Source organism: Lupinus angustifolius, chromosome LG03, assembly GCF_001865875.1.
Source record: "Lupinus angustifolius cultivar Tanjil chromosome LG03, LupAngTanjil_v1.0, whole genome shotgun sequence".
NCBI classification, from domain to species: domain Eukaryota; kingdom Viridiplantae; phylum Streptophyta; class Magnoliopsida; order Fabales; family Fabaceae; genus Lupinus; species Lupinus angustifolius.
In genome coordinates this window covers 5,001,409-5,027,816 of record NC_032011.1, presented here as the reverse complement: position 1 = coordinate 5,027,816, position 26,408 = coordinate 5,001,409, and the positions used below count along the sequence as shown (strand labels likewise).

Below are 26,408 nucleotides of genomic sequence, written 5' to 3'. Positions count from 1 at the left end.
TAGGATTACAAGCATCAGTATTAGAGAACAAACTCTTGAAATAACAAGAAGCTTCTCTCTTCAAAACTTCCTCATCATCACACCAAATATCATTAATGAAAAGACCACTCACATAGTTCCTACACCGCCGAATAACCATTTGGGTGTGGAAAAACTTAGTATTACGGTCACCATATTTAACCCACTTCTCCCTAGACTTTTGGTACCAGAGCATCTCCTCTCTCTACAACACCTCATTGAGGTCATGAGATAAGATTTTCTCCAATCTTAAGCGGTTGGAATTAGCAAAGTTCTCTATCTTTCTTTGGACACCAAGAAGACGAGCCTGAAAGAGCCTTTTTTGTCTGAAGACATTTCCAAAAACCTGCTTATTGAACTTTAAAGATTCAGATCTCAAAGCATCCAACTTCGCCATAAAACAATGATTATTAGAATTCCAAGAGTTCTTGACCAAGTTAAAATAGTTCGGATGGCTCATCCAGGCAGCTTCAAACCAGAAAGGGCGACATCCCTTGTCTCGAGGTGAGCGACCACAACGAACAAGAATCGAATTATGGTCAGAGTATACACGACATAAATGCTCAACCACTGCATCACTGAAGCAAATACGCCAATTTGTATCGCCCAGTTCACGGTCAAGACGTTTGAAAACCTATATCCTTCCCCGGTAATTCCTGACCCAAGTGAATTTCCCTCCAATAGCACCAAGGTCAAGTAAATTGCACTTGGAAATCAAGTCAGCAAAAACAGCAGAATGAGCAGTGGAGAAATTACCTCCCTTAACTTCTAAAGGCAGAATGATCTCATTGAAGTCCACAATAAGGAGCCAATGGACAAAAATGGTACTCCTAATTTGAATAAGGTGATCCCAAAGTAAAACACAAGTAGAGGGAGTTGGACTGGCATAAACAGTAGATATGATCCAACTCTTGTCACCCAAAGCAACTCTGACGGTGACAACCTGATGGCGCTAAGAGACTATACTAAAAGAGAAACTACAATGGGTTGATAAGAACCAAATGTCACTTGAGTTCCCTCTAGCTTCCTGAATAGCAATTGGGAATTACCCGAGCTTACTCCAAAACATTTTAACTCAATCAAAATGGATGTGGGTTTCATAGACAGCAAAAACATTTGGGTGATGTCTAGAAATCATCTCCCGTAAAAACCTCTTAGCATCCTTAGTGGTAGTCCCCCTGATATTCCAGGAGATAATAGAAAAATTATTGAACTCAATCATAAAAAACAATGAGAAAAGAAAGTACCACCAAAATATTAGGATGACCCTACAACCATGAAAGTATCATGTATTTCATCCTCCTTCATCATAGTCCCCTATGTTTTGGACACAACTTCCATGTTCTCCTCGTTGTTGATCAATGGAACTGGACAATCACCCTTACTAGGCCTTAGAGCATTATCCTCCGGCGGTTCAGAATCAGAATCCTCAACAAATTGAAGGTGACTAGGACTAACCATTCTAACAAGCATCATGGAATACATTCCAACCCCAATGTACCGTGGACAATGGGTATTTTTTGAGCCCTTAACCTTATTCTTGGGTGGATTTTTGTGAAGCCACTCTTAAATTATCTTTTAAGAGATACAATAGTCTATCGTGTGTTTAGTGTAAGAATTTTCAATAATTATCACCGCTCTTGAATAAAAACATTTTATGGTGAATTAATATATTAAAAACAGAAAAAAAAAATATAAACACTAATAATATAAAAAAAATTTATATTATTGTTATATCATTCTTAATTTTTATTTCTAATCATGATTGAATAAAAATGTTACAAATGAATGAATGAAATAATGAGTATGGATGAACATTTAGAATAATATTCATTAAAAAAACATACATAACTCAACAAAATACTTAGGCCTTGTTTGGAGTGAGGTTTTAGAGGGGAAGAGGAGGGAAGAAATGACTTTGGAAAACTTTCCCCTTATTTGGGAGTTGGATATAGGAGAGAGAAAGGTTTGGAGGGTTTCAAACCCTCCAAACCCATTTATGTGTCTAGTTCTAAAGTTCCACACTTTGGAGTTTTTGGAGATAAAATGTCGAAATAACTAAATATATTTAGTAATAATATATAATTGTATATTATTGTTTATTTCTCATTGTTAATTACATTTTTAAAGAAAAATAAAAAAATATTCTTATAATATTATTAGTTTATCTCTTTCATTTAAATTTCATACTCTCAAACAAATGAAATATTTCCTTCATCTTCTCCTCCATTCCTACCCTTTAATCCCTCCCATTCCATTTCACTTTCAATCAAATCCTTAAAAACATTATCTCCTATATGAATAGAGTGATTCAAAACATATTTAATTTAATTATTACATACCGCGATATCAAAACAATAGCCACATATACTATAATTTTGTTAAAACCACTTTGAGAGGTAATTCTTTTCGAGCACATTTTCTTCTTCTTTTCGTTTCTTCCAGAAAACACTAGAAACCAAATAAGCAACAAAAAGATTAGCAACCGCAGTAACTGCCGTCTACGGCGGAGAGTTAAAGCAATGGTGTTGCTTTCAGACATATACGACGCGGATGAGCTCGACGAGGAACCCGGCGAGGTGATCGAATCGGCACCGCCTCAAAAGGTTGGCGAAGAGCGACATATCAGTAACTCTGGTCTAAAAAAGAAGCTTCTAAAACGCGGTCATGGATTGGAAACCCCTGACTTCAATGACGAAGTCACTGGTACTATCAACTACTCATTCATCACTCGAATATTTTTCAATTTCTATACTACGATGGATAAAAAAAAGTTGTAGTTAATGGTGAATATTGAAAATGCAGTTCACTATGTTGGTACGTTGCTTGATGGAACAAAGTTTTATTCAACTAGGGATAGAGATCATCCTCTCACATTTACTCTTGGTCAAGGTGAGAACAAACGATATCTTGGTGTCATTTGTTTTTTGAAATTAATTTTGTTACTTTCAATGTAGATCAGAGGGTGAGCCGTTAAGGTTGTTGTTTAGTGATCACGAGGTTACAGGTTCAAATCCGTGAAACAACCTTTCCACTTGCGTGGTAAGGCTGCATACTATCCCTGGATCCCACTAGGTTGGAGCCTCATGCACCATGCCTCGTTTACTTTCAGTGTAGAAGAGTTTTTTATACTGGTCGAGTTATGTACTGACTGACATGTCATTCAAAATATTTAACGTCATAATTATCTCAAGTTATACATCATGGTCCATTACCATGAATTGATGCAAGTGGATTAGAAGTTTGCACTGTTTCTTTGTAGTTTATACTCTGAATTGAAGTGGTATGTTAGCAAGAATTAGAACTGCTGTATAATGTGCTTATGTTCTGCAAACTTCTGGTAATTCTGCTGTACCCTTGCATTTTTTCGGAGACTGAGGCTTGGCTTGGATAAGAATGAACCCTTCCTTGTCCACTTCCTCCCTCTTTGTTTTGAGAGGGTTTTATCTTGGTTGTGGTAATGAAAGTTAGTCACACATGATAACATATAATTGGTTGATTTGTTAAAAAACTTCACACAAACAGTGATCAAACTTATACTTTGTTTTTAAGAATTTCTATTGTAATTTGAAAGGAACTGCTGTTCTAAATGACATTATTTTATTTTTGTTTAAGTGGGTGCGATTTCAATTGGTTTATTTGATAATGGGATTGACAGCTCAAGTTGCCACTGGATTGGATTATGGGATAATCACCATGAAGAAGGGAGAGGTATCATTGTTTACATTACCGGCTGAGTTGGGTGTTTCATCCAACTCTGACTCAGTTACGCAGTTTGAGGTGGAACTCATTTCGTGGATCAAGGTCATAGATGTATGCAAAGATGGTGGAGTTGTGAAGAAAATTTTGGAGAAGGGGACAAGGAATGAACGACCTGGTGATCTTGACGAAGTCCTTGGTATTTTAACTGCTGCTTATAGTTTCTTTCTTCATTTTATTGCTTACCATTAGTTGAACTTATCAACCCCTTGAAAATTTTAAATCCTTTTCATGATTTTCTGTTGCTGTGTATCTCTTATGAATGGTATTAAAGTGAACATTGTGTCAGTTTGTTAGTTTTCATTTTTTCATGACTGCAGTGAATTATCATGTGGCACTAGTTGATGGCAATGTTGTTGCAGAAACACCAGAAGGAGGAGTTCAGTTTCATGTGAAGGATGGTATTACCATTGAGTTGCACTCTTATTTTTTTCTTTAAATAAAAGGGAATATCATTTCTCTTTTTAATTTTACTGTATCTGACCAATTATTTTACTCATTGAAGGTCATCTTTTTCCCGGATTGCCCAAAGTAATCATGTCTATGACAAGAGGAGAGAAGGCTGAATTATTAGTTCAACCTCGGTGTATGTTTTTGTTCTTCTAATCCACCGAAAATCTGTTTGTTTTTTTGCTGGTCTTTCCAGAAGCAAAATGAGAGGTGCATACGTGTTATATGTGCATGTAATCCCTCATTCTTTTAAGATATATGGAACTATGTTCTGAATGACTAAAACTGAAATGAAAATTAATTAACCATTTTTATAGCCTAATGAAATGTTTCTGCTTACTTCTAGTCGGTTAATATACCATAATTATGCTTGATAAAATAATCAATCTACAGAATTGAAAATATTGGGGGTGTTTGGTTTGTTTCTATATTCATTTAATATGTCTTCACTCAATTACGAAAAACTGTCATTCTGTTTTCAATTTGTTTCCTATTTTCATGCTCTTGTGAAGGAAATGCTGAAAACAAAGCATATCAGTTGGAAATGAAAATAGAAAACAAACCAAAGACCACCTTAATGTTTGTAACCAGTCATGAAAGTCAATTGAAAGTTAAGCATGCTTTTGGTATAACTGTTCTGTAATGTTGGGTCAATCCTAATGAATCTCAGTAGCATTCAATACTTTTTTCAATTTTTTCGTGGTTGTAAGCTATTCTATGACTAGTAGCCAGCCTGGAATTTCAGTTTATTTCCATAGATTCAGGGATCCTGTTGGCCAATAGCTTAAATAATTAGTTGAGAACTGTCTTTCATATGATGATTGTAGATGCCTTTGGGGAGAAGGGGAGAGAAGCTAGTGGTGGGCTCCAATCAATCCCTCCAAATTCAGTGCTGCATGTTAATATTGAATTGGTGTCTTTCAAGCCTGTCATAAATGTTACTGGTAATTCCATGGTGCTTAAGAAGATTCTGAAAGAAGGAGAAGGTGCTTTCACAGCAAACGAGGGTGCAAAAGTTACTGGTATGAAAATGCCATGCATTTCATTTTTGGAGCTCAGTTAGCATAACCATTTCTATTGGAGGGTTGTCATTTTTGGAGCTCAGTTAGGAGTTAAAGTTCTTTTTCTCCATATCTTCCAATTCAAATTTACTTTAACATCAATGGGATTGTATTGAATATATTAACTTTTATGTCTAAATAAGCCACAAAGCACAATCATGCCTAAATGAGAAAGAGGAGGCAATGCTATGTTAGTGGTCAATAACGATTAACGACAAAACCTTCTCCCCTGGGAGGGGTGGCTAAATGGATCAATCTACTGAATTGTGTTATGTGATGAACATGTACTCAGAAAGGCCTTTTGAGTCTAAGTCCTTTTTAATAGTTTCACCGGCCTTCTCCTCACATGACCAAAGCACCTAAGGCTAGATTTTACCTTTTCCTTAATGGGTGCAGAGTGCTACTCCTACTTTTTCCTGAATGCATGCATTCCTAACATTTTCTTGTCTTGTACATCCATTTATCCAACGCAGTGTCCCTCATTTATGCAGCCTGCACTCTTGTTGGTTTGTTACTGCCCAACATTGAATGACACAAAGCATCACAAGTCTTCTAACTGTGCCGTAAAAAATTTCTTTGAGATTGAGAGCTACTTTTATTTCATAGATAATACTCAAAAGTACTTATCCGTTTCATCCCCCAGCTTGAATTCTCATTTCATCCCCAACTTCAATCTTATTATTTACATCTTCCTCTAACTCTCCATTATTTTATATGATAGAACCAAGATACCTAAAGTGTATGGCTTGTTTCATGTGGCATGATATGATAATCTCTGTGCCATTGTCAGTGCACTTCGTATTGAACTTATATTCCATATACTCTATTTTGTTTATACTTAAATGGAAGCCTGTGTTTCCAAAGCCTATCTTCACACCTTTAGCTTCTTATTTCTTCAGTCTATTGTCTCTCCCACTGGAATTATGTTATCTGCAAAAAGCATGCATCATGACACCGATTCTTGGATATGCTCAACGAGCACATCCAATTCCAAGGTAAACAGATAAGGATTCATAGTTCAGGTTTGGTGTAATGCCTTATAAGAAAGGCTATCACAGTGGGTAGAGATTATTTGCTCGGAAAAAAATGTGTGTAACTTTTATGCAGCATTTTATAGAATTATTTGCTCGGAGAAACTCCTATTGTATGGATACACAGCTTTGTTGTTTTATGTTTTGAAAATCTAGAGAGTAGAGAGAATAGAGCTCAAGTTTGTAACTGATTCTTGTTAATGAAAAAGTGAGTATGAAACCACAATGCAGGGGTACTTATACATTTGTGATTAGTATCTTGAAAATTATCTAATGTGAACAAAAGTGTAATCTAATAGCATGATGGAATATTCCATCTTTTCTAGAGAATAGTCTAACACATGTAAACTACTCTAATACAAACTAAGATGTTACTACAGCCGTAATGTCATATACCAATTTCTTTTGTTAAAATTGCTACGACAGTCAGGTACACAGCTATGCTAGAAGATGGAACTGTGTTTGAGAAAAGAGGAATTGGTGAAACACCTCCATTGGAATTCATAACTGATGAAGGTGAGTTTGTTCTTATAAAATCTTAACTCTTGCATGTACTTTTTCCTTTCCACGTTTTCTGATGCTCATCAAGTTTTTATAACATCTAGGATGTGATTATATTAGTTTTTTTTGCTGTCTGTAGAACAAGTGATTGCTGGTCTAGACCGAGCAGTGGCAACAATGAAGAAGGGCGAGAGGGCCATAATTAGCATACATCCTGATTATGCATTTAGAAATGTTGAAGTGAGACGAGATTTTGCTATTGTGCCACCAGGCTCAAATGTAGTCTATGACACCGAGATGATGGATTTTATTAAGGTAAAAGAAGAAAAAGAAAACTCTGTTTTGTCCGTTGAGGAAATGAAGATCTTGGTTTTTACTATAGACTATGATAGCAAGTTAACTGGAGAATGGAGAAAAACAAAGTAACTTGCACTATGCTTTAATTTCTCTAGCAATTTATAGTTTAGTCATTTGTGAACATATATGTATCTTACTGCCTTGATAGTGATACCTTTCAATACTTAATTGTTTTTGTTAAAAGGAGAAAGCACCATGGGAATTGAGTAGTAATGAAAAAATTGAGGAGGCTGGGAAGAAGAAAGAAGAAGGGAATTTTTTATTTAAAGGGGGCAAGTATCAGCGAGCAGGGAGGAAATATGAAAAGGTATATCCTTGAATTGGAGTGCTTGGTTTTTCAAATTTCATCATGGTTCTTTTAGTTCATGCGAAATCTGTGATGCCTTGTTTTCTCTCAGGCTGCTGATTATGTTAGTGAAGATGGATCCTTTGCAGATGATAAGGAAAAACTAGCTAAAGCACTAAGAGTGTCATGCTGGTTAAATGCTGCAGCTTGTAGCCTAAAACTTAATGATTTTCCTGGAGCAATCAAGTTATGTTCACAGGTAAACAGCCAATCAAGTCATGCATAAATTCGAAGCAGCTGATTATGTGAGCATATGGCTAATTGGAGAGAATAAAATGTGGTGGGAGAAGTGATGACTAGCTGTATGCTTAGGTAAAACTAGTTGGGAGGTATAGGCAAACAAACTTGTTCTCATGAGAGCCCTTGTTGCTATTTAGGACAAAAGTTCTCTGAATTACGAGCTCAGTTACTTGAAGTAACTATCTGTTATGCAACAGTCTGGTTGTGTTGAGATTGTTCTTTCCATATTGTAACCAATATTTTAGCATTATGGTCTGCTACAAGCACTTGAACTTTTCAATCCTGGAAAGGAAGGTTCTTAACTTCTATTTGAATTATGGCAATGCCTAATTCTAATTTCCATAATATGGGCATTCAGAACTATAAGATTGTCATATGCAGCTCCTAATAAACGTAAAAAGCAATTAAGCCACGGAAATTTTTCATGATACTGGAAGCTTTAAATAGACCGATGCGTACGTGCGAACAAGGAAAATTGATTGATATCCTCTCATCATTTAACGTATGGCATGGAGGCCTGAGTTATAAGAGAAGTTTTCAGCTCACATTTCTTATTCGTTCCACCAGGTACTTGATGTTGAATTTCACAATGTGAAAGCTCTGTATAGACGAGCACAGGCATACATAGAGACTGGTGATCTTCTTTCTGCAGATGTAGACATCAAGAAAGCTCTCGAGGTGGATCCACAAAACAGGTAATTGAAAGACTTGATTCTTCTACTTGAATTGCCGATGGATTAAAAAATAAGAAAAAAATGTTTAGAAAAAGGGCGGAGTAGTGCACGGATCACACCTAGTGGGTCTGGGAGGGTAGATGTACGCAGTCTTACAATCGCAAGCGAAGAAGCTGCTTCTTAGATTAGAACCTATGACCTCCAGGTCACAAGGCAAACAACCTTGCTATTATGCTAAGGCTCACCCTCTAAGGGTCTGTTTGCAAGTTGAGTTTTCGAAGGGAAGGAAAAGAAAATGAAGGCTTCATAAACATCTCACTAGTGTATTCAATGGCTCTCAAACCTTTTTCTTCCCTCCATTACTCTTCAAAAACCAAATCGCAAACATATCATAAGAAAAAATGTGCGCCTATAAAAAAATAATTATGAAAGTTTCTCATTATGGGAACATGGTTTTTCATTTTCCAGGGAGGTAAAGGTACTTCAGAGGAAATGTAAACAGCTTCAAGCTGAAAATGACAAAAAATATGCTAAGCTCTATGGGAATATGTTTGCACATGAAAGGAAGGACTCATCTATGGTAACAAAGGTGATTAGTGTTTAATCTACATAACTCCTTTTGCTTGTGCATTTAAAATTTGGAATTTGTATGTCCTTAATTCCTGCATTCCTAATCTACTGGGAGAAAATTGAGTACATGTTGGATTATAATAAGAGTGTAATATCTACGCACCATGTAAATGACCTATGGTGGTACGGGTATGATTATAGACTTGACTTAAGTTCACTCGTATGGAATTGATAACAGAATTGATTTGAGATACACATTTCAACAGTTCTCATGTTGCCACTTTAGGATTTCAATAATGTTATGTGTGAGAATACTCTTAGGATTTATACATCATTTCTTGTTCTCCTTTTCATTTGTTATACTTCTTAATCGTTTGTTGATTGTCATAAATACCCAAATAGCCAACTGCTCTTGCTTCTATATAAACTTTTGTTGTAACTAAAGCTTGTACTCTTCTGAAGCAGAGATTGAAGGTTGAGAAAGAAGAGGATGAGAGGAAAAAGGAAGAGGTCATGAGAATGGAAATGGAGAAGGTTGCTGATAGTGCAGCTCCTCCTGATGGTGGTTTATTCTAGTTGATTTTTGTCAATACACCGGTATAGTTTATGCATTAACATATAAAAGATTCTATAGCAAAAAAATTATAATATAAAGTTGCAGATGTAGTCATGTAGATGTAAAATTTATTGAAGCCTTCCTCTATTTGGCTGAAAGAATATACTCAGATGCAACTTGGGAGTCTTGTTTTGTTGTTTATATAGGACAAAATCGTGCAAATGTAGGAACAAATATATGTGTTCCTGAAGAATGTCCTAAATATTTTCTCGCACTAATAATTACAATGAAACAAATAGGAAAAATAATAAACGTTTACATGTTTTTAGTGGGGCGAAATAAAATTTGAGATATGATTTAAGACAATAAATCTCTATTTCAGATGTCTGGCAAGACTCATTACATTTATTAGACTTGTCACATGAGTAGAGAAAGGAATTTGAAGTTTGAACTGTTGTGGGAATTTTTTTGGAAAGTGTCAATGAGCTAAAACCAAAATGAATTGAGGTATTTGTGAATTATTCAAGTTTGGTTAGTCAAATCTGGGATGAAACTGTTTTGCTTAGTTGAATAGATAAGCTTTTAGCAATAAAAAAGTTATACGGGTAACTTGTGGATGTTTATTTTTATCAAATATTTATGTTAATGTAGTAGATATTTATGAATATTATATTATATTATGTTGTATTTGTTTTTATTTTACCTTTTAATAGAAATACATTTCTTAAATATTAAATTAAAATACTAATTTAAAGAGAAACTCAAACTTGAAATGAGTTTAATACTCATCTAATTCTTATTATAAGATATCGACTAGAAACTTTTAATTTTGTGACATTCATTATTTTTATTATTTTCCTAATAAAATTATGATTTTCTCTATTTTTTTGTCATTAAAATTATCGGTTAAGGAGCAACATTATTAAAAAATATCAATAAAAGTAATCACTTTTATTGGTATGTACAATTTAGTTGGAAATATTTTATAATAATTGTAAATTTATTGAAAGTTTAGGTTGAGCAAACCAAACTTAAAGTTCAAGTATTCGGTATGCGGTGACTTAGTTTTACTCATATATCAATTCATGAAATCTAACGTCTTACTTTCTTCTTTGGGATTTACCCACATAGGCCACTAATTAAGTGAGTTAGTGTGATGGTTATTGAGGAACCAAAGCCATCAAATTACCATGTCAGTAGTGTAATAAATGATTATTAACCTTCAATATAGAAGTTCAAGAACAAATGAATCTTTATTTTTCTTATTTCTTCTAATCAGAATACTTTAAAACTTTAAATTTCAGCATAACAATGTTTGACTCCTCTAATGACTATCTTAAAATATGTGATAGTTTGATTTATTATATAGTTACATATTCTTATAAGAGTATAATATTTATGTACTGTTAGGGTAAAAATTTATAAATAGAAAATATATTATTTATCATATATATTACACTTATATTTAAATGTTAATAGTGATTAAAAATGAATGATATATTAAGTAAATACAAAAAAGAAGACATGTGCATGTTACTAGGATTTGAATCCATAATCTCAAGATTACCAAGTGTCAATTTTACCATGGTAAAAAACCCACCTTATTATATTAAGTAAATACTAACTAATAATTAGAAGTTGAAGTAAAAGAAAAAAAAATACCTTTCATACTACTAATTACAATATAGAGTACAAATTAAAATAATAACTAAATAGACTAACTTGGTATAAGAGATATTTTTTAAAACCTAAAACTTTAACAAAAATCTAAATCATTAATTAAATGAATTAATAATTTTAAATATTTACAAATGATATCTCTAACTTCAAGGAATTAATCCGTTTTAGTCGGATCTAACATTATAAGAGATCCAATAAGACTTAAAAACTATTACTAGTTGTATTTATTCTTGTCTTTCTAACAATACAACTCTCCAAAAAAGGAAAGAGAAAATAAACGGGCTTGGGCTATTATACCCACGGCCCGAAATATCTCAACGGATCCTTCCGCGCCTAAACCCTCTCTTAACAAAAAACCTAATATCAACCGTAACCAATAGCCGCATTCAGAATCTTCAAATGTTCTTCATTTTCGTTTCCTTCATCACTTTTCTCTCACTCTAACCTTCCTCTCTAATAATGGGAGAACTCTACAAAATAAGTTCAATCGATTGGAAACCCTCACCGGTTCTCGCCTTAGCCACCAGCGTCGACGGCTTACGTGTAGCCGCGGCTCGCCAAGACGGTTCGCTTGAAATATGGCTTGTGTCACCTGGCTCCATTGGTTGGCACTGTCAGTTAACTATTCATGGAGATGCTGATAAACGAGTTTCGTCGCTGGTTTGGTGCACCGGTGCGTTGAATGATGAAGCTTGTGGTCGTTTATTTTCGTCTCATATTGATGGTTCTGTTACTAAGTGGGATCTTTTTCATTTGAAGCAAACGGTAACGCTTTTAGTTTTGTTTCAGTTTTTTTTTGCATTTGAATATTGTTGTGTTTACTTATCACTGTTTAATTATGGTTGATCATGTTTGTAAACTAGAGTCTAGGTGTTTAGGTTTGTTAACTAATGTATTTTTTTAATTCAAAAATCATTTCTGAGTTTTTTAGAGTTTACTAAAATGTTGGACAAAAAATATGGTTAAATATTTTCCAGCTTTTTCGCTCAGCTTCTCAGAAAACCGATTTTGGCAATCATTTTTGGAGAATCACTTTTTTTAGCCCTGAAGAAGCAGGCTCTAATGCTTGGAAATAGATTTTAATGTTAATTGTAATACAAAATTCAACTTAGACAATCATGGTTTTAAAATGCGGTTGTTGTTACAATGCTATTAGCTCAACGGGCGACCAATGTGTATTTGGAAAGTGCCAATATTGGGTACTACTGTGGTTGTGGACCATAATTTAAAGTGTAGAGTTTGTAATTTTATTTTTAAAAAAAAATAAAGTTAACTTAATATTTATTAACTTGCTTAAAATGTTTTATAAAGAGACCAGTAGTTTCTTTTAAATTTATGGACCGTTGTCGTGTTTTAGTTAATTTTTTGTAGCATATTCATCTAATTAATTAATTATTTATACCAAATGTGTGATATGTACTATGTTGTCTAAAAAGTGTTTTGGCCGACCAGTGATCCACTGCTTTACATTTTTGTTTAACGACCCTTGTTGTGTATTAGTTATTTTGTGTCTTATCTATATTTGATGCGTGTTACAGACGGTGCTAGATACGGATGGTGTCTCAATCTGGAAAATGGCTGTGACCCTTCCGAAGAGGGATGTTATAAATTCCGAAACAAAAAACAATCATGTTGGAAATGGATTCGTGAGTAAATTTCACGATTCCGATGAACACGATGAGAACAGTGAAAGTGATGAAGATTCTGACTCAACTGATACAATGAAGCAATCTGTTATTGAGTATCCACGTGTAGCGATTGCTTATGATGATGGATGTGTGCGGATTTATGCCATCTCCGATACAGACGATTTTATGTATGTAAAATCCTTGCCTCGGGTCAAAGGTGAGATTTTTTCCTGAATTATTTAATATACTGCAAGTTTTCTTCCCTTTCTTCTTGATTAATTGATTCCTATTAAGAGAATCTGTTGTGGTATTGTTTTCAGGACGAGTTTTAAGTGTCACTTGGAGCGCAGATGCCAACCACATATTTTCTGGCAGTAGTGATGGGTATGTGACTTTGTTAATGTTGTGATTAATCAATGATCATTGAGAAACTATCGCCTTGTATCACCTTTTTAAGTTACATGGAATTTATCACAGATTTTCTTTAACTTGAGGCCAAATATATATGCTTGATTCTTCAATGAATTAAGCAGACCCAGCAGCACAAGCAACCTATTTTTAATGTTTATCATTATATAGTTAAATATACTTACAAATGTTTTTTCTTTATCTCCTATCAGGCTAATACGATGCTGGGATGTTATATCGGGCCATGAAGTCTATAGGATTACAGCTGGACTTGGAGGTTTGGGCAGTGGACATGATCTTTGTATATGGTCATTACTGTCCTTAAGGTGACAGTGGAGGCATCTATTTTTTCATCTGTCTTTGAAATAACTAATATGAGTACTTCCATGCTTTATATTGACCATGCTGTAGTAATTTCTAAATTGGAGTACTCTTCTGGTTGGCTATTTGCAAACCTTTGTACTGACTGGTTAGCTATCATTTAGGTCTGGGGCACTTGTTAGTGCAGACAGCAGTGGTAGTGTCCAATTCTGGGACAGCCAACATGGAACTCTCTTGCAAGCACATTCATTACACAAAGGAGATGTAAATGCTCTGGCGGCAGCACCTGGTCATGATAGGGTGTTTTCTGCTGGTTCTGATGGTCAGGTACAGAGTTGCATAGTTTGTCGAATCCATATGAAACCAAAATTATTTATATTTTTTACATCGCAACAGGCTATTAATGATTTTTTTTCATCAATTCAGTGTCTCAATATTTTTTTTCTGTTTGCCAATTTTTTTCACATTACTAATTAATACAAGTAGTGTGACACATTTGTAAGTTATCTCCATTATTTCCAATATTTGAGGACATATTCTGCTATTCTAGTTCTTATTACTTATTTTAATTTCAGATAGAGTTTTTGTATAACTTGTGTACTTTTTTTCTTCGAATTAATTGGCATCGTGTTCAAGCAACGGAATGTGTATGCTGTTTTGGATGGTATGTACATTTCAGAATGCCATGTTGCTATGAGTGAAAGCCTTAAAACTTTTAAATAGTACAGTAATTGAGAATAAGATGATACTGAAGTGGAATTGACAGAGAGATGCTTGAAATGGACAGCTAAAATCTCTCAATAGGATGACATGTGAGAAAAGTTCATGTGAAGGATTCCATCTACTTCTCTCCAAGAATTGAAGAAGTTATAATCTCTGGGTTAATGTTTGGTTTACTTTTGTCAATAAGAGCCAAAAGCAGTGATCATGTTTACACTGTAATATGTACACTTGGGGTGTTGTGAGATGGTTGAAATCCTTCAAAATATTTTTTTACCATGGCCTGAGTCAGTACTGACTTTAGCATGATTCATACTGTCTTATCACTGTTAATTATGACCGACCAATACATGTAATATTGATACATTGTTGTGAATTGATTGAAGGTGTGCCTTGGCACAATTGTTAAAGTTGATGCCATGTGACAAGGTCACAAGTTTGAGTCGTGGAATCAGCCTCTTGCAAATGCAAGGTAAGGCAGCCTACTATAGAGTATAGTCCCACTCAGTGGGTCAGACCCTTCCCTGTTCCTTGCACATAGCATTAGCTTTAGAGCACATGTTGCCTTTTTTATACATCTTGATATGATCCCTTGTTGATTGGTAGGTTTTCTTGTGAGTAAACAATGTTGCAGCATTGGTTGAAGTTTCTGAAACTCCAATCATTATATTTGTTCTTGGAGATTGAGCCAAGTGGGTAACAGAAGAGATACAATAACATTATTGAGCGAGGCAATTATAATAGGCGCTGATAGGATGAGCACACTCACTAGTGTTGCTTGCAACATTTATAGATTTTACAGTCTGGTTTTTCCTGTGCCTCTTTTTTTGTAGTTTTAAACATATAGATTATTCTATATATGCAATGTCTTCCCTGGTCCATATCCTTCCTTTTTTATAAAAAAAGATTGTATCTGAATCTTGAATTGTATTGGTGGAAGTTCATTTTCTATATATCACATATCTGCACTTTTCAAATATTGATGTCTTATTATTTATTTATTTGTAATTTGTTAAATGATTCTCTGTCTGCTCCCTTTTCCTTAACCTGCTAGCTAAGTGCATTATAATAATGCTGGTGTAGTTTATTTTATTTGAAGGTTATTCTTTATAAGCTGTCTAGTCAGTCAGCGTCATCTGATGGTGTCAATTCTCCGATTATGATGAAAAAGTGGATCTATGTTCAAGGTGTAAGGGCTCATACGCATGATGTCTGGGCCTTGACTGTCGCTGTACCAATAACTCAAGAAGGTTTGTTTTAAGGTTGTGCTTTCAGGATTTTTATTTATGTGCGAAAATAGTAGTTGCATGTTTGTTGAGCTTATTCTGTAAAATTCTTTGAGAGTGATTTGGGTGTAAAGAGATCTTTTGGTAAAGTTGAATTTCATTTTTTTTATCAAATTCTGAAGACTATTTTTGGTGCTATTTTCTGGTCAAGTTTTTAGCTCAATAAAGGGTTTCTCGAAGTAGATTATTTGCTGTAAAAGTTATCCAATTGGGTACTATCTCTAGTTGTTGCTTCCCTTCCTTAGCTGTACTCTTCTTTTTATCAGATGCTTTGCCAGATGAGAGGGTTAAAAGAGCTCGACGTGAAGAAAAACCTGTTGAGTTTAGTTACCATAAGTGGGCTCATTTGGGGGTTCCCATGCTTATCTCAGCAGGAGATGACACTAAACTCTTTGCATACCCTGTGAAAGAATTTACTAAATTTTCTCCTCATGATATCTGTCCTGCTCCTCAAAGAACACCTATTCAACTAGTTCTTAATACTGCCTTCAATCAATCCTCAATGCTTTTAGTGCAGTCTTCACATGGGTTAGATGTCCATTTGCTACAACTCAGAAACGTTCACACAGCTGGAGGCCGTGCAAAGACTGAAATGCTTGCCCGAGTCAAAAGTAAGGCTTCTCAAAAGATAATTTGCAGCACCATTTCTAATTCAGGGACGCTTTTTGCATACTCGGACCATTTGAAGCCTAATCTCTTTGAATTGAAGAGGTCTGAAGGTGGGAAAGTTACATGGAGTGTCAGTAAAAGGAAACTTCCTTCCAGATTACCATTTGCTCATTCCATGATTTTTACTCATGACTCCTCTTGGTTGATAGTAGCTGGGCATGATAGAAGGATATACGTAAGCTTGCAATATCCTTCATCTCCATTTTGGTTAAATTTATTTTTGTACACTTCCAAATCTAAGTTTATGTAAATTATGATTCCCTTCAATTATGTTTTGCTCATTTGCCAGAATATTTGTAGCATTTGAGTGACTGGTATGAGATTTATATGATATAATCACATTCATGTTTTTTGGTGTTTGTGTGTAATAATAGTTTTTTGTCCTATGCATGGGTTGTTTTTTCTGAAGTGAATTTGTAATGATTTATATTAATCATGCAATTGTTCTTTCTTATTTGCTATTCTGGAATTTGTATCACCGATGCATTGTAAGTTTTGGTACTTGATTATATGAAGACTGTTTAATCAGCTAGCGTGTTCGTCATATATTTGTTGCTAGTATTTAGGCTTGGCCTAGTTTCAAATTAGTTTGTATAATCAATTTCTGGTCTGGTGAATTACCTTGTCAGTGGTTTCAAAAAGGGTGTGTTTAAATATTATGATATTTGGATTAAAGATCTATGTTGTTTGTTTGTTAATACACTTCACTTTTGAATGTTATAGGTTGTGGATGTCAGAAGCTCAGAACTGGTGCATACTTTTACACCTTGTCGGGATTTGCAAGATGAAAAACTACCTCCAACGGAGCCTCCGATAACAAGATTGTTCAGCAGTTCTGATAAGCAGTGGTTGGCAGCTGTGAACTGCTTTGGGGATATATATGTATTTAACTTGGAGATACTAAGGTGCTCTCTCTAATCTGCTTAACCTTTCCTTTTTTACTCAGGACACCTATCACTGTACTTGCTTTGCTGTAAGTAGCTAGGATATGCATTTAATGCTCAAGTTAAAAATAAAAAGACTTTGAGGGAGACATAAATTAGAGAACCTTCAGAAAGTTTTGGTCGAAAATCTGTTAATCATTTTTGCTTACTGGTGTCTGGTATTTAAGTAGTTTACAGTAACAATAGATCTTTCTGGAACAGAATTATTTATTTAACTGTTAAAGCCTTGGTATAATCCCTCACTCTTATCCTCTTCATTTTAATTCTGGGTTTTTTTGAGTGATTGGAACTTTTTTTGCAACAGGCAGCATTGGTTCATTTCACGATTAGATGGTGCCTCTGTTACTGCTGGTGGATTTCCTCCCCAGAACAGCAATGTAATGATAATTACAACCTCCTCAAATCAAGTGTATGCATTTGACATAGAGGCCAAGGAGTTGGGAGAATGGTCAAAGCGTCACACTTATGTTCTTCCCAGGAGATACCAGGAATTTCCTGGTGAAGTGATTGGGCTCTCTTTTCCTCCCTCATCGACTTCATCTTCAGCTGTTGTTTATAGCTCCAGGTATGTTTTTAGCTGAATATACAAGTGACGTTTTGCATTATGAAATGATCAAAATGAATAAGAAATACATTTCATACTACCTAATATGAAACTAATAGTTTATTAAGTTGAAATTAGTCATTTATTTATGTGCACATTTGTTTTGTTAGAAACGAAAGTCAAGCTTGTAAAATTGCTTCTATACCACTCACCCCCATCCCCAAATATGGTCTGGTAGCTTTCACAACCTATGGTTTTAGGACTGGAGTGGACTCTACTGTCTGGTCAGTTTGATGGGCATCCAGTCCGGTTAAGCCACCAAACCTACTATGTTAAAAGCCTGTCCTTGGAACCACTCTTCACAAACCGCTTGAACCTCTAGTAGTTTTGGAGGTATGACCAGTTCCAGAGGACCTGAAAATTTGGCAAAAAAATTGACCATTTATTAAGTCTTGAACTTAGGGTCCCGAACATAAGAGGAGTATTCTTCCTTTTTTCTGTTTGAGTTACCAGTCTGGTATTGTAAACATTTTCTGAAGGTCCAAGCAGAGTTTAATATGTCTGTTGGATAATTGTGTGATACACCGAACCCTTATACATCATTTCAGAATCATCATACACTGATAGTTCAATCAATTTTTGTTTGTAGTGTTAATTTCTCATGTTTGGGAATTGTTCTACCTTCAGGGCAATGTGTTTGATTGACTTCGGGTTGCCCGTGGAGCAAGATGATAATGATATGCTAAATATTCAAGATCCAAGGGCCAAGAGTTCCCAAAATCTCAGTGTCAAGAGGAAGATTAAGCATAAGAACTTCAATGTTTTGCCATTAGAGAATCCAGTTTTATTTCTAGCCTACATGTCGAAAAATTCCTTCTTTATGATAGACAAACCTTGGTTGGAAGTTGTCAAAAGTTTAGAAGCCCCACCAGTCCACAGACATATTTTTGGGACATAGGACTATTGTTCTCAGCTCTAGGGGAAGATGCATTGTGGGGATAAAAGTCCCCTTCATGTTGTTTCACTTCAGTTTTTACCTCTCCATGGCTGGGTTCCAGTATCATGTATTTTGTATTTCCATAATCAATTTTGTTCCATCAGTAATAGAGTTACATTGATTTTTTTTTTTCAGAAGTTTGTAGTTTTACTGATTAACTGCTTGACCTGGTAAAATCTGTTAGTTAGTTGTTGTAAGAACTTCACATTTGTTAATAAAAATTGTTCACTTTTAGTATAATTCAAAATTTTGTATAGACTAATAATAAATTGGTAGAATGTCTTATTTCTATTGTAAAATTAGTTTATCATCATTTGTTGAATCTAGGTTCGAATTCCTGAAGGCAAAAAGATTCTACTTTCCGTATTAATCTATTTGAGACCTTAGAACAGCAAACAGCAGAAGCTTATGCAAAGTCTTCAAGATTAAGAGAATGTCAAATATATAAAAACATATATAAAGTTGGGAAAACTTGGTTTTTTCAGCTGTAGCTTTTCTACAAAGGATATGCTTTTCCTCCTAATTAAGAAAAGTATAAGAACCTTGTTTGAGGAAATGAAACCCACCTACTTTTCGTAAACATTGCAATGCTTTGATGATGTTTCCTTCTATATCAAAGGTAACAAAAGCATGGTAAAACTATGTGTTTCTTATTGTCGAGAAAATATATATATACTGACAGTATAAGAGTTTTTTTATAATGTCATTATATTATTCTTATTCATTTTTAATTATTATTGATTTTTAAATAAAAGTAATACAAATGAATGATAAATAATTAACCGATTATCTTTATAGAGTCGGTATTATATGTTTATCATGATGTCCAAAATCCAGCTTCACATAATTCAGTGTTCATCAAAACCCTTAATTATTTTGGAGCAAAAACCATTTCTCCTCAAAAATAATCTAAGATACACACTCTTACAATAACAAATATCAATGACTAGTGTAAGGCTTCTTTGTCCTTTTCAAAATATCTGTATGATACATCTATGCAATTAGTTCGGTTCTGAGGATATAAACACTTTGAATAAAAGATTCTGTAGGATATCTTACCAGAACTTATATTCAATAATTGTACCAATGTCATGAATGGATCACATTTCAAGTGGGTACCTATCAAATGGTGGTGGTAGGGTTACCCTTATGGCTGAAAATGAAGCCAGGCTTTTGGTTTCATTAGGATATGTTGTATATTTTGGGTGTGAAGCACCTAGCCTTACCATATTTAAACATCCAATGTAGTTGTGAGCTAGCCTGGCATTTGCTCAACTTAATAAAGTGGGTCACTGCTTATTACTAAGCTTTTGTATTTTTATATATATAGTGTCTCATGGTGCTGAATGTTGAACTGACCTTTCCTTTTCTTGGGATAGTATCAGCTGTCTCACTTAATTTTACAATTGTTTGGGATACACTTCATTTCTTTTTATTTATTAAGTTATTAAATGTTTATATTAAAAAAAATGTTATTCTTATTTTCTGGACCAACTTATAAGATAGTGAATAGAGGTGACTTAAAAGAATGCTACTCTTATCATTCTCACTTTCTCAGTATTTGTGTTCTACACTTGCTTATCATGTAAAAAGAAATTGAAAAAATTGAAGTGTATGCAAGGCATGAGGTGAAAAAATAGCAATATTATTTAAATACAGCATTAACATTAATCATGAACAGGATTGAAGCGGGGAGAGGAATGATATTTTTTTGGTACTACCAATGATATTCTATCACTCTATAAGTAAGAATTAATCTTTTTTCGAGATGTATGGCCGCCCCTTTTAACAATTGTTACTCTCAGAAATTAAATTCTTGACTTTTTTTGTCTTTATGGAGATAAGGAGACCTTACCACCACTAACAAATATCTTGTTGGTTGCTCATTTCTATCTATTAGCTAAGCATGCAACACATTATATGTTTAGTATATGTTTTCAAAATTGAAGATTAGATTTTATTTTAGCTCCACTACTTATCACCAAAAACTTTAAATAGAGTCACTTCTCACTTGTTTAATTCTCTGAGTGATGTTATAAAGTGTAGGGAGAAAAAACAGATGCTAGAACATATATACAGAAATGGAATTAGAAAAACAGTACTTTTGGTTAATTTAGTTGTGTTTAGATTTTAGAGTTAGGGGTGGACTAAGGTCAAAGGGTCCATTGAAGCCTACAGCTTGACCTTTTTTTGACTTTTAATTATGCAGGTTAAACCATATTTACCTTATACAACATCCTTATATTTATTTATATAATTTGGAACAGATAATATATTTTGAACTTACTAACTTTGTATTAATATTCTGTATTTTTTATCTCACTTTCTTGATATTGAGTATTTCAGATTAGATGAATTATTATATTTGACCCAGATTAAAAGATATTTTTTTAACCCATAATAATTAAAGAGAAGTTGAAATTTAACTTTGATATTAATTTACGGTTTTATATCAAAATTAATTGACAATAAGAAGAGTAACCAACAACTATATCTAAATCAGTATGCATGAATGACTTAATTTCCAACAACCAAAACAGAATTTATAAAACACAATATCTCTAACTTTTTTTATACATACTAAAAATGATTAAAGATGTTCAAAACTTTTATGCAAATAACAAAAATATTGTGTTAATTACTAGAGAAAAGATGTAAGGAATAGTATCTAATGACCATGACTCATGAATAATATTAGAGGTCCCAGAAATGCCTGCCACTGATGGTAACAGAGAAAATGGAAGACAGAAACCTTATTCAGTTCCCTATGATCTTAGGTTGATCCCAAATGTGTTGGTAGTAACACAAGAGCACATTCAAAAAATGAGAAGAACTAGAACAAAAGAACTTTTATTTTGAATATTAAAAAAATGGAAAGAAAGAAGAAAATAAAAGGAATTTCTTTTGACAATGATTGAATATCTTCTACTTTGACATCCCTTGGTATCTCTATTTCACAGCAATGCTTCAGAAGATGCAAAAGCTTGTCACCTCAAAATCTTTCATTTCCTTTGTTCTTCATTCAAACAACCTATCAGGTGAAAACAAACATTGCAATTGTTGTTAGAAAAATTACCTGAAGCCTATTTTTAAAAACAAAATAGATGTAGTGTTTATAGTAGCCATTGTTCATATTGCAGTTGGTGTAACTCCAAAATTGAGACATAGAATCTCAACGATACAGCTGTATTGAATCCCAATGCAGTCATATTAAACTATATTTTGGTCACATCAAACTTTATGAGCCCATATTAAATTTAAAAATATTTTTTAATTATAACAAAAATTCACAAGGTCACAATTTACATTGTAATGACAAGTTACAATAACTATAAAAGTTTGTAAACACAATTTAAAACACTAATAACAATTTGCTCCTCTTTATAACCTTCTTATAAAAAAAATTAATAGAATTTAATAAGTTACCAGGTCAAGTTTATGAAATTAAGTTGTTTTTAACTTTGTTATAAAATAAAAAAAAGTCTAGTTTAAGCTGATTATCCAAACAAAACTTAAGCATATTCAAGAGAAAATGGATGACCTGGTTCCTCTGAAGCTTGTGTTCCTCTGAAATTCTTCTGGAATTTAGGCTTTCTCTGCAGAAACTAACAAATTCAGCTCAGTCCTAATAAAATATACAATAGTTGATAGTTAAACATAATGAAAGAAATAACAAAAAAAATATAGGTATACCTTTATTCTTGTTGAAGATAAACACTGAGAAAAATCCATTGCATTCTCCACTGCTCCATTTTGTTTCTGTTGAATAACAAAAGAACCAATTAACAAAAAGAAAACTTGTGCTAAGTTGAAACAATATATAAACACATTTTATAACTCATTGACATTACATTAACCTTGTGACTCTCTTTGGGAAAGTTGAAAAATGGAGAACTAGCAGTGTCATCAAGAGTTGAATGCTTTTGATTTCTACTATATTCTTTGACCTTCTTCTTCTTTTGTGATTCCTTTGAAGTAGAAGAAAGGTAAGTACACCAATTCTCACTATAACATTCATCATCATAATGTGGAGGCCCAGAAGAAGCATCAGAAACCATTGATAAATCTTCTTCAGACTCTTCCATTCTTTCACCCTTTTCTTCATAGTTAGTAATATCATTTCTCTTTTGGAAGTGATTTTCAGAGAAAGTTGATTGGTCTAAGTAATGAGTCCAACCAGATTCACTAGCACTATTGAATTGTGAAGTAGATATATCCATTCAACCTTTCTTCTATATAGTAATAATGCACTAAGGTTGGTCTTAATATAGACTCAGTATTATTGGTGATCAAATTGAATATTGATAGAGGTTCCTATAGGTATTTTACCTTGCTCTCTCTCTCTCTCTCACCCTTTGTTGTTCTTATATAGTTCTTCTAAGAAAAAGATAGGAAATATGTACATTTTTATACCACAAAATTTGCACATGTATGAATAATTGCTGATGAACATGTACTCTACAATGATAGGAGATATTATTGACATGTAATAGAAGAATTGCATATTTATATACGTTTTGTAAATGAGTAATGTTATATCATCTAATTGGATTCTCACACACCACAAAAAAATAATATATATCATTCGTAAACTGATTAATTAATAAATTTTAATGATATATCTTACTTTTTTCTATAGTTTAGGAGGATTTATAAGAAGATTTATAGGAATATATATCATTTTCTTTTTTTACATTATCAACACGTGTAATGTATTAACCATGATAGATATTGAACTCATAATGGAACACTTTATTATTGTGAGAAATGGGAATTGAAATTGTATTTTAATAAAGATATATCTAAATTTTAAATGGTAAAATCCAAAACATTGAAATTAAATGTTTTATTCTTATGTTATTGTTCCAACGGGAACTTTGCTGTGTGAATAGCACAAAGAAAAAATAAAGAATTCATAAACAAACAAGATTACTATACTCTCTATTAATAGATAGATAAATAATTAAAAATAACATAAAAATAAATAATATGACACTTTTATCCTTTAAGAATAATGATATAATATTTTTACCCTAAATTCAAATGTAAAACCAAGAACTTCTCTATATCGAAAGAGAAAAGAGACAGAAAGAGAGAGGAAGGAATTGCAATAAGTCCCGAAGAGAATGTGTCCTTTAGCATAATGTTTTAATCTTCTCATTTTATCTTTATGCGAATGCATCAATATTTGCCAGTTGGCCTTGTGTACGTGTGTGTACTAGTGTCCACTAGCGAAGAGTGTGGGAGGGAAAATTTTGATGTCATAATTTTTCAAAGGCTTATAATTGATTAAAAAATATAAATTAATTTTTGTCTTTGGTCTATCACAAAACTTTAAAACATAGTGTGATATTTTCACCAAAAAAGTAAAAATAGAGTGAGACAAAGCATTAGACAACCAATATAATCACATGAAAGAAATTGTTATAAGAGAAGAGATTATTGAAGCATTATTATGGATCCATTTGGACAGTCTTTTTTGGGTTTAAAAGCTTTGTATTAAGGAAAAGTCAGAAAATAGAGTTTTGGTGGTAGTTTATGTTTTGTCTGAAAAACTCCTTATAAGCTAAAAGTTGTTTTCTAATATAAAATCACAAAATTTCTAGGATAAATTTTATAAAAAGTATTAAAATTAAAAAATAAATGGAAAATCCATATATCATAAACGGCTTTAACGTATTTAAAAAATATTCGGCAGTAAAATATAAATAAGTAATAACTATCATTTATTTCTACATTCCATCAATCTGATTGCTATTTGAGTTTGAACATTAATTAATATTACAAAATCAAACTTCAAGGCATATGTATGATTCAAAACAAAATTATGTGAGTCATACATCTACATAATCATAATCTAATTTATAAAATCATCTCTTAAGACAATTATGTGACTCTACAAAGTTCTATAAGTCATATTTGTACAAAATCCAATTCACCAAAGCATCCCTTAAATCCCTTAAAGATATAAGTATGATCTATTTGGACCATTTTCAAGTAATTCTAAAATGTATATAATTTTTTTATCAATAAATATTAATACGTTAGTATTTATTATGCGGGAGAAAAAGTGAATCTAAATTGATGACCATTCAAACATTTTTTTCATTATTAGACTTCAATCCACTTGGAAATGGAGTACTTTCTATATACATGAAATGTGGCCTCAAGCTAATTTGAACAAATGAATTTATATGTAAAGCAAACTTCTTTTTTTATCTTAGCTTATTTTGTTTTTCAAATTTCTAAGTATCATTAATATCTACAAATCCTTTCATCTTGTCATAAAGGTGATAGCTACTTAGAAGTTTATTAATTTATGAAAAATATTTGCTTTAGTCATCAAATCTTGATGGTTAAATATTATGTTACTTCCCCTCACAACCTCAACCCCATAAAACCTTGCATTTCAAATAGCTAACATTAATTTACATCTCTTTCGGTTTTGTTTTTCCAAAGTGAACTAGAAAATAAACATTTCCTCTAACTTTTTATTAGACATACTTGTTGGAACATGGTTTGTTGAAAACCATGAGTGAGAACTTTTGGATGTGAAATATAAAAACAACTCTCAAGTCCCACATTGAAGAGTTTTGAAAAAGGAAATAAAAACAAATCTCAAGTCTCACATTGGAGAAACTAGGAACTTGGAAAACATCCCAAGTTATAAATATAAGTCTTCTCCCTTCATATTTTCTAGCCCCAAGTTGAATGCGATTTCATTCAACTTTTTCTTTCTCCCTCATATTTTCCGCTGATGCATTTTCGGCAAACTTCTCCCTCTTTCTTTCTGTGGCACTAAGAAATGGCACACGTAGCCATATTGTGGGAATTTCGAGAACTGACACTGGTAGTCAGTATTGAGGGAAAGAATTGGCACAAGTAGCCATATTTTGGGAGTTTCGAGAACTGACACTAGTAGTCAGTATTGAGGGAAGAATTGGCACAGGTAGTCATATTATGGCATTTCGAGAACTGACACTAGTAGTCAATATTGTGGGAAGAGAATTGGCACGGGTAGCCATATTGTGGGAAATTTCGAGAACTGGCACTGGTAGCCATATTGTTGAGGGTGTATTCGAGATCGGTTCTTACAGTGCAGTAAGAATTCGATAACAGGGATCTGGACTGTTTTATCCTGGGGACGACGTGGTTGATAGAGGGCAGTGCCACGAAACGTCTTAAAGAGAGCGACCTGGTCGTGACTCAGCCAGTAAGTATTATTTCGTGCCATTTAGAATTGTTGCAAGCCACGGTAACAACAATTTTAAGACGTTTCGACTGCAATGACATTCGTAGATAATATTACTGGACCGAACAGCTATGACCTGAACAAGTCATTTCGGTTTGACAGAACAAATTTCAAACGTTGGCAACATAAGATGGAATTTTTTTCTCACTATGAGAAAGGTTGCCCACGTTCTGAAAACCGACATCCCAGTGGTGTCAGATGAGGCTGAAAAAAATGAAAGGGATAACCTGACTATTGAAATAGCTCTCTGGAATGAAAGTAATTACTTATGCAAGAACTTCATTCTGAATGGGTTGTCTGATGATCTGTATGATTACTACAGCTCATACAAGTGTGCCAAATTAATTTGGTATGCACTTGAGAAATAAAGAAATATGATACCGATGAAGTTAAGAT

At 33.5% G+C, this 26,408-nt stretch overlaps 3 protein-coding genes across 4 annotated transcripts; 2 read left to right on the top strand and 1 right to left on the bottom strand.

The window, feature by feature from the left end:
* On the top strand, nucleotides 2,417-9,669 carry LOC109343225 (peptidyl-prolyl cis-trans isomerase FKBP62-like). Its single transcript, XM_019581421.1, has 13 exons — nucleotides 2,417-2,724; nucleotides 2,824-2,910; nucleotides 3,677-3,916; nucleotides 4,098-4,178; nucleotides 4,283-4,363; nucleotides 5,055-5,249; nucleotides 6,746-6,835; nucleotides 6,960-7,135; nucleotides 7,362-7,484; nucleotides 7,576-7,722; nucleotides 8,331-8,458; nucleotides 8,906-9,026; nucleotides 9,473-9,669. Exons 1-13 carry the CDS (start codon nucleotides 2,541-2,543, stop codon nucleotides 9,581-9,583), a joined length of 1,764 nt encoding a protein of 587 aa, XP_019436966.1. The 5' UTR covers nucleotides 2,417-2,540; the 3' UTR covers nucleotides 9,584-9,669.
* On the top strand, nucleotides 11,619-18,888 carry LOC109343224 (U3 small nucleolar RNA-associated protein 4 homolog). Its single transcript, XM_019581420.1, has 10 exons — nucleotides 11,619-12,008; nucleotides 12,782-13,088; nucleotides 13,192-13,255; nucleotides 13,492-13,605; nucleotides 13,765-13,927; nucleotides 15,420-15,570; nucleotides 15,873-16,450; nucleotides 16,999-17,180; nucleotides 17,524-17,784; nucleotides 18,451-18,888. Exons 1-10 carry the CDS (start codon nucleotides 11,703-11,705, stop codon nucleotides 18,719-18,721), a joined length of 2,397 nt encoding a protein of 798 aa, XP_019436965.1. The 5' UTR covers nucleotides 11,619-11,702; the 3' UTR covers nucleotides 18,722-18,888.
* Nucleotides 21,504-23,138, bottom strand: LOC109342542. Of its 2 annotated transcripts, none has more exons than XM_019580514.1 (4): nucleotides 22,618-23,138; nucleotides 22,454-22,519; nucleotides 22,302-22,365; nucleotides 21,504-21,791 (listed from the first exon to the last, which is right to left on the bottom strand). In XM_019580514.1, the coding sequence occupies exons 1-4, from the start codon at nucleotides 22,978-22,980 to the stop codon at nucleotides 21,763-21,765; spliced, it is 522 nt and encodes a 173-aa protein (XP_019436059.1). In that variant the 5' UTR covers nucleotides 22,981-23,138; the 3' UTR covers nucleotides 21,504-21,762. The 2 variants fall into 2 exon arrangements, with proteins under 2 accessions (XP_019436059.1, XP_019436060.1); XM_019580515.1 differs by having other exon boundaries at nucleotides 22,302-22,356; nucleotides 22,618-23,137.